Source organism: Trypanosoma grayi (assembly GCF_000691245.1).
Source record: "Trypanosoma grayi strain ANR4 Tgr_765_V1, whole genome shotgun sequence".
In the NCBI taxonomy this organism is placed as follows: domain Eukaryota; phylum Euglenozoa; class Kinetoplastea; order Trypanosomatida; family Trypanosomatidae; genus Trypanosoma; species Trypanosoma grayi.
The window spans coordinates 1-8299 of record NW_008826384.1 but is presented as its reverse complement, the minus strand read 5'-3'; the positions used below and the strand labels follow the sequence as shown (position 1 = coordinate 8299).

Here is an 8299-nt window from a genome sequence, read left to right as displayed (position 1 = left end):
CTCCACAACAGGCATCCCCACCTGCGTAAAGGGGCCGGCACAAGAAATGAGCACGCTGGTGCGGGAGCAGACATTGTCCAGAGAGCTGGCGTCGCTGAAGTCTGCGGCGAGAACGGAGACGTTCCCACCCAGTTCGCTCCTCAGCTTGTTGAGTTTCGCTTCGCTGCGGCCTGCAATCGCCCAAGGACCGACGACACTGCGACCCAGACCCGCGAGATACTCGCAGACCAGCTGGCCCGTGTAGCCGGTGGCCCCAAGCACAACCACAGCTAGTTCCCTTGACATTGGCTTCTTCGGTAAAGCAATACAAAAAAAAAAAATGGAACCTGCACCCCACAATATGTGAAAGGTGGAGAAAAACAGTTGTATACATGTGTTGGATGAGTGCAGCATTACTCATGGCAAAGATCAGAACGCCTTGGTCTTTCTATTCTTGCGTCTCTCAAGTCCGCTACAATGAGTTGGCACAAGAAAAACACACGTCGCCGCCGCACGGGCGGTTAAGAATACTAAAGCAAAATATATTTTAAGTCAACTCCGCCAAGTCGGCTTCCAACTTTGTTGTGTCACAGGCTTCGACCTCGGCTTTGAGATTCGCCAAGCGTTCCTCCAAGCGGTTAAGTTCCAACTGCAGCTCCCCGCGTTCCGCTATTGCACGAATAAGTCCCCGGTAGCCATCACGCATATCGAGAAGGCTCTTGTGAAACTGGTGAAACACACTGTCACCCTGGGAAGAGGCTGCCTTTCTGTACACGTCATGTTCGCGCCTGGCGAAAGATGACTTAAGGCGTCTTTCCAGTTCTTCAATACAATCGTTGCAATCGGCTGTGTCGCGTGTAACTGCGGCAACCTGCGTCTGCTGCTTGCACAGGTTTGATGTCATATCATATATATAGCGAAGAAAGTGCGACCTATCGATACACTCTGTACGCAACGAGGCGGCAGCCTTCCATTCCTGCACATCACGTTGTTTTTCGTCTATTTGCCTTTTGAGCCGCTTTACAGCGCGGCGCATCTGGGCCAGCTGTTCCTCGCGATCACCCCCCACCAGGCGGAGCTCCTCCACCAACTCCTCACGTTTCTTCTCCACCTTTTGCAACTTTGCTTGCACCTTGTCTCTGTGACGCTCGCGTTCTGTCCCCAACTCTGCAATTTCACGGCGTATCTGTGCTTCGCTCTCCTCTTGGGTGTCCATCAGCGCCAGAACTTCCTCAAGCCGCTGGGCGTCCTCTTTTTGGCGCCTTCGCTCGGCTTGCTGTCGCTCGTAAGTGGCCATGAGCGTCGCCAAGTCCATGTCGCACTGCGTTTTCTGAGCAGCAAGGTCAGCAAGCCTACTCTTGCACTGCCGCAGCCCTTCCTTGGCCTCGGAGTAGTCCTGAAGAATGGCATCCTCATCATGCGCAGCCAGAGCCTCTGTGCTGCCAATGCCTTCTTCAGTCTCCACGATTGCCTTCTGGAGAGTGGCCGTATCTTCTATTGCCGCCGTGGCCTCTGAATTCACCAGGGTCTCCAGAATGCTCTGCTGCATCCCACCTTCCTCCGACGGGTTGTAGAAGAAGGAATCAACTGCGAGGGAGGAGACCTTTAATTTCCGCTGCGGTGCCGGCGCAGCCAAAACCCTGTTTGGACGCCGTAACGGTCTACGCCGGACGTTGCCGCCGGCGCTCATATGACCCCTCGACATGAGTGCCTCCGTCAGGCAGCGGTGAGCGAAGTCCTTCTCGCGCGTGCGCTCAATAGCGTTGGCCTCCTGAAAGGAATTAAGAAGAACTTCTCCCCAGCGCGGCTGCCCTGCCGTCTCGGAGGGCGCACAGGGGAAGTCCTGCATGGTCTTATAGCCGCAGCGGATTTGCCACCAGCACGAGGCATGAATTCTGTCGGCGCGCCGTCCTACAACACTTACGGTGCAGAACGGGAGCCACACCGTCGCTATGGGAGCGCTGCCACGTGGCCACGCATCATGATCGCTGTAATCACTATTCTGAGTGCAACGATGCAGAAAAGACTGAAATGAGCCAAGCACCTGCCTCACAGGCGACAACTTAAGCCATTCCTTACCATCAGCGCTCTCGGTTATGGCGGTGCGGTGCAACTGCGTCACGAGCCATCTGAGAACCATTTTGGTACTGCGCTCCGACGGGTACATCAAGTGTTCGTGCCGGATGAAGTCACAGCCCGAAGCCTGTAGTTGCACCGTCAACGCACTCAAGAGGCGGAGGCGTGTGACGGTGTCGCTCACTGTCAGATGTGCCGGCAGCTGCTGTTCAAAACCCTCATTGCCAGTCTTTGCGAGGCGCACCAGTCCCGCCACCAGCAGCTCATACAGTATCTCCACGGTAAAAGCACTGAGATTCGCTGGTAGTGTGACCGCCAGACTGCACTGGCGCAGCTGCGCCACTGTGATTTCCTTTTCCATGTGCATCGCCGCCTTTTTTTTGCCCCACGTAGAAACAACGGGATGAAAACAAATAAAAAACAAGAACCGATTAATGTCGGTGCGTGGGCTGACAGATAGCAGAGTCGCCTGCCGCTCGTCAGGGCGGGACCAAGACATATGATGGAGAGGGTACAATATCGAAAAACAAACTGATATATCAGTTGTTGCATCCTGCACGGTGTAGCGAAAGACCCGCGATGGACACCAGGGAGAGTTATCTCGCTCCCTATAACTGAAGAGCATCTAGAAATCTATTTGGAATCCAACGAATACACACACACACACACACACACACACAAATCGACAAAACTCGAAAAACCCACTCTGTAGTGAAGGATGAATAGATGAGGAGGACCCATGTCAAGCGGCTTCTCTCTGTATGCACACTCATTTGAAAGAATCGCCCCCACCCTCCCCTCAAATTCCTCACCGTTTTTGGTACTGGTTGTGAATCGCCTCCCGCATACCAGAGACGCTGCTGTGCATCTTGCGCAGCTCTTCCACCTTTGCCTGGAGACGCGCTCGCTCACGCTCCAGCTGCGCCTCATCCTTCTGCCGCGTGTCACGGTGCATCGCCACGTGCCTCTCGTGCTCAGCGGCGTCACGTTGTAGTTTCCCTTTTAACTCTTCCAACCGCTCCTTCGCGCTCGACAGCTGCCGCCGCTGCAGCTCTACCTTTCGTTCTACCTCCTTTTCTGCCGCCTCCGCTCGTCGCAGCTCCGCAGCGGTGTGCGAATCCTTCCGAGTGATGAGGTCGACAATATTGACGAGAAACGCCACGGCTGTAGGAGTGAGCACCGCGACGTCCTTCTCGTCCACGCCCAGCTCAGCAGCGATGAGTTGGCGCTGCAAGCGGCACGACTCATCAAACAAAGGATCCTGTGCCGCGGTGCATTTCTGGTGCTGGTGGTGAGCCGCATCACTGTGACTGAACGTGAGCTCTTCGTCTTCGCAGTACAGGCGCGCGTCCTCTGCTAGTGCAACTTTACGCCGGTTCAACTCCTCGCGCACACGTCCTCGCTCTCGTTGCTGGGCCTCTTCAAAGGAACGCCTTCCATCAAGACAAAGGCGCTCTGCTTCCCCCCCTATAAGATGCAGGAGGAGGTGGCGCTGGCCTTCTTCTGCCGCAACGACCTCACAAAGCCGTGCATTGAGAAGCTCTTGTGCCTCCTTTGCGAAGAAACTCTTTTGCAGGAGCATCTGTGTGACAATGCTCTCGCGGTGGCGCACTTCTTGCTGCACCATGTGGCTTCGGTGTTCCGTCTCTGCATTGAGCACGTCGAGCACTTGGCGGTGGGCTTCCTCCTGCAGGGCTCGCTCCTCGTCATCGTGGGCTGCACGTTGTAGCAGGAGCCTTGCTGTTGTCTCCTGCACCGTGATTCCCTCGAGGAAGGCTAGGGCCTTGAGCTGGAACGTTGCCTGTGCTGCAATCCGTTCCTGAACCAGAGAGCGACAGCCTTCCAGTCGTGCATCAAAGTGCCATGCGATTTCTCCTCGTGCGGCGCGCTCCATCTCCAGTCCATTGAGACGGTGCTCAGCTTCTTCTGCTATAACAGATTGCCGTACGATTTCTTTTTGCTCGATCCAGCGCCGCACGGCATCCTCGTCCTCTGCTTTGTGCGATACCAATGCAAAGCGCTCCTCGTGCTCCTGCAGGCGTATGTCGCCCTTCTGACCTACAGCGGTTTCCACGAGTTCCCGTAGTTTTCGTGCCTTATGCTGCAGCCACGCAGCAATCCCGACTTCTTCATCTTGCATCGCACTCAACAGTGCGTGGCGAGATGCGGCCTCTTCATCAAACAACAGCTGCGCTTGGTGGAGCGAAGCCTGCTCAAGTTCACAGCACTGCCCTTCCTTCTGCAGCATCCACTGGTATCGTAGGTCCTTTTCGCGGTGCTCCTGAGCCTTTAGTGATGCAAAGGCGGCCGCCTCTTCCATTGTAATACTTTGCAGGTGGCGTATGGCCTCGAGAAGCTCCATCTCCCTCTCTTGGCATTTGATCTCTTCCACCTCCAGAGCCTTTTCCCCTTCGCGCCTGAAGTCCAGGAACAATGTGTTGTAGGCGTCGGCGGTGTCCTGCAGAATGGCAGCACGTGCTGCAGCCTCTTGTTGCGCCACGGCCTCCAACTGTTGCTCACACAACCGGAGCCTCTCCATCACAAGGCAGCCCTCCTCGACCGCGATGCCATACAGATGCTGCCTGGTCGTCTTCTCCTCCTCATCGATATTGGACGCGTGCCCCTCGCACAACTCGAACAGCCGGAGCCTCTCCTGCATCATCCGCCCAATCCGACTCACGCTCATTGAAATGTCACTCTGAATGGCTTCAACTCCACCAATCCATTTCGCCACAAGCTGCTCCCGTTGCCCCCAATACTCCCCGTAGACAGCGCGACGCTCCCGTTCGTTGCTGTCTATCACATTGAGGAGTTCCACATTAAGGCTTGTCAGCGCTGATCTTGCCGCTGCCTCGTGATTGACAAGCGCGTCACGAAAGGCACACTCGCGGCTGTGAAGGCTGATCAGCTCGAATACCGCGGTGTGCCAAGCTAGAAGCATCTTTGCTTCTCGCTGCGCTGATGCGCACAACCGTAATCGCTCTTCCCGCTCGTGCCTAACCACGGCAAACAGAACAACGTAGCGGTCCAAGAAAACCATCATCTCAGCCCTCCCCTTCCGCTCCACAGCTGTCAGAGCCTCTCGCTCTGCTGTTTCCTCGAGAGCCAGGCAGAGGAGACGCTGCTGTGTGAGGGCCGCGTACGCCATCGCCTCGAGCTCATCGCCCCACTGCTCCACCAGCCGACGGCGGTGTCGCGACTCTTCCCGACCTGCGTCGTCAAGTGCCTTGAGCTGCTTGCACCGCACGTACGGTGTGTTGAGGAGGAAGCTGTCAAGCTTCTGTCGCTTGAGCTGTGGGTCCATTCTAGTTGTGCGGCAGTCGCACATGGCCGCGAGTCGCCCACAAGCAAGGCAGCGACTGTTCGACGCGATCTGCCAGCCGCCCGAACTTGTGCACGTTGGTTCGCTCCTCTGACGCCGCCTTCGGTTCTCCTTCCCATCATGCTCCGTGCGCCCTGCGCCACGGTGGTCGGACATTTTTTGTTTTTTTCCTTTTGGCTTCACCCCTTCTTTTTTAAACAAAAATCTTTGTTTCCTTCTCCTTGGTTTCTTCTGTGTGTTATTGGTACGCGTGCAGGAGTTTTCGCTTGTCGGCCGCGCCGAATGAGACAAATCAGACCAACGTCCGCGCGCCGCCCCTACAATCCGCTGTTCTAGTCTAGGACGACACCGACGAGAGATTGAGTTAAAGAGAGACAATCCCCTTTTAAAAGCAACAGCAACTACAACAACATAAAAGCCATTACGAGTACCTGACAGCACAAAGAGCAGCCCAAAACTTGGTCTTTTCTCCTTGTTCTCTCTCTCTCCTCTCTTGTACTCGTTCGCGACCCCGACGAACCATTTACCTCTAATGAGCATTTCTACACGTTTGTCTCGAACTCTTTCTTCCACTTCTCGAACTTCACGATCTGCTCCACGTTGACGCTGCTCGGCACATTCTTCACAGCACTCAGGAAGTCATTCATAGTCGTTGGCTGGTCTGCCACCAGCTTGCCAATTTCTGCCGCGCGTCGTTTGAGCTCTGACTTGTCCATTTCCTCCCTGAAGCGCCGCATCGTCATCATCGCCGCGTCACGCACTAGATTTGTAATGTCGGCACAACTGTAGTGTCTACCCTCCAGCATCGTCGACAGGCGTTTAAAGTCCACGTCGGAAGACAACTTCAGCGATTGGGTGTTGATGCGGAAGAGCTCCACACGATCGTTGAAATCTGGAAGAGGAATGTATATACGTTTCTCCAATCGGCGACGCATCGCCTCGTCGATAGACCACGGATGATTTGTGGCGCCCAAAACCATGACTATCTTTCCAGGATCAACACCAACACCATCCATCTGGGCTAGTAACGTCCCTTTCGCACGGCGCGAGGCCTCATGCTCGCCCCCATCTCCCCGCTGCCCACACAGGGAATCAATTTCGTCAATAAATATGGTACTCGGTGCGTAATGTCGTGCCATCTCAAAAAGAATCCGGATAAGTTTCTCGCTATCACCGCGCCACTTACTGGTTAAGGTAGCGGGTGAGATATTGAAGAAAGTTGTGTTGCACTCCGACGCGACCGCCTTAGCGAGCATTGTTTTTCCCGTCCCAGGTGGCCCGTACAGGAGAACCCCCTTCCATGGTCGCCGGATTCCCTGATAGTAATCCGGCATCAGCACCGGGTAGACAACAGCCTCCTCAAGTAGCCCTTTGGCCTCTTCTAGCCCAGCAATATCAGCCCACGACAAGGACGTTGGGCCAACGTGCATGTCCGCCTCGATGAGTGAGACTAACTCTTCTTCTCCACTGCGTGGAGCAAAACGCGGGACAGTGGTCCGCGTTCCCTGACGACGTCCGCCACCGTCCGCGGGTTTCTCTGCACGCCGCGTGACCACCTTAGCCTTGGCGTTACTAAGAGGAGAGGACGGCTTTGTCAATGCACCCCCTGCAGGTGCACCCCTGCGAAAAGCAGGGGAGCTGTGGCGTTGTGATGGCTTGGACACTCCACCTGGCCGCGGCTGCGGCTTGATAGCTGGCCCCTCTGGAGGGCCAAATCGATCTTTATCTCCATATAGCACCTGGTTGAGCGCCCCGGCACTCTCTGCGGCGCGGTGAAGGGCCGGCGGGGGCGAGGCCGAGGTAGCCGTGTTGGTTGCTCGGAAACCGGTGGGGCGCGCGGGCCGTGTCGTTGCTGCACGTCCTGGATACGAGTCACGTGCCACGCGAGGCCTGGGCGGCGACACTTGCGCCACGCCGCTGTCACCCTGCTGCGCACGTTCCAGCCGCGCCGCCTCCACCGGGTTCACTAGCGCCTTGAGCTCCTCCTGGATGGAGCGTACGAGAGAGCACTCCTCGGCGATCTTCTCACGCAGGAGAGCCCAGCGGGCCCGCTCAGAAGCGTCTTCGCAGCACTCCATGTACACCTCAAAATCCTTGTCGAGCCCCGTGTAGAAGGCCACCGCAACGTCATAGTTGGACTCAAGGGCGTAACGCCGCGCCAACCTGGCAGACTTGTCGTTAATGGCCACCCCCACTAATGGACCGCTCATCCTCTCCGCTGCACACGAGCAAATGAAGGCAAAAAATAAAAACAAAAATAAAAGACAAGGAGGGAACAAGAGAGAACCACCACAGTTCGCATAGCACAATATACAGCCCAGGTTGCAATAGTGTATTCTTTACTCACCGACTCACCTCCCAACTCCTTTTTTCATTCAAAGAGAGAAGAAAGCAGCGCGAGAGACGGATACAGTTTGTGGCCGCTCGAGTCGCACTCCCATTCACACCAACACACAGAGAGACAAATACATACATAGCAAGATGAGAATGTAAGAGAGACAGAGGGGTGCCACGGTTGCAAATACGGCAGGCAACCATGAAGAAACACGTTGAGAACGAGGGTATACACGTTTGTTTTTGCACCACGAAGGAAACAAACTCCTGACCCGGGACTCACAACTGAGCAGGAGGCTCCCAACAAACCAAGCGTAACCACCATGTGGCACACACACACACACACACAAGCAACAATAAAGCAAACTCCATTCATTCTGTTCTTCCGAAACCGTTGTTCTTTTGCTTTTTCAGTCCTCAATTTCCCACCGTTTTTTTTTGTTTGTGTTCCCTTCATTTATTCAGTTCATTTTCATTGCTTACTTATTATTATTTTTTTCCGTCTTTCTTTCTTGCAGTGACTGGGAGTTGAGTATGTTTGTGCCTCGTATGCCTTTTTTTCTTGTTGTGTGTGTGTGTGTGTGTGTG

General features: G+C 55.1%; 4 protein-coding genes across 4 annotated transcripts; all 4 read right to left on the bottom strand.

Moving 5' to 3' along the window:
* DQ04_07651030 (saccharopine dehydrogenase) lies at window positions 1–393 on the bottom strand (the record flags this gene model as incomplete). The annotated part of the gene is made up of 1 exon (XM_009315255.1): window positions 1–393. A coding segment is annotated over one exon (393 nt), but the record flags the coding sequence as incomplete, so codon positions are not given.
* Window positions 394–526: 133 nt separating this feature from the next.
* On the bottom strand, window positions 527–2422 carry DQ04_07651020 (hypothetical protein; the record flags this gene model as incomplete). The annotated part of the gene is made up of 1 exon (XM_009315254.1): window positions 527–2422. The coding sequence occupies one exon, from the start codon at window positions 2420–2422 to the stop codon at window positions 527–529; it is 1896 nt and encodes a 631-aa protein (XP_009313529.1).
* Window positions 2423–2863: 441 nt separating this feature from the next.
* On the bottom strand, window positions 2864–5533 carry DQ04_07651010 (hypothetical protein; the record flags this gene model as incomplete). Its single annotated transcript, XM_009315253.1, has 1 exon — window positions 2864–5533. One exon carries the CDS (start codon window positions 5531–5533, stop codon window positions 2864–2866), a length of 2670 nt encoding a protein of 889 aa, XP_009313528.1.
* A 386-nt stretch (window positions 5534–5919) lies between these two features.
* Window positions 5920–7587, bottom strand: DQ04_07651000 (katanin; the record flags this gene model as incomplete). Its single annotated transcript, XM_009315252.1, has 1 exon — window positions 5920–7587. One exon carries the CDS (start codon window positions 7585–7587, stop codon window positions 5920–5922), a length of 1668 nt encoding a protein of 555 aa, XP_009313527.1.
* Window positions 7588–8299: the final 712 nt, after the last annotated feature.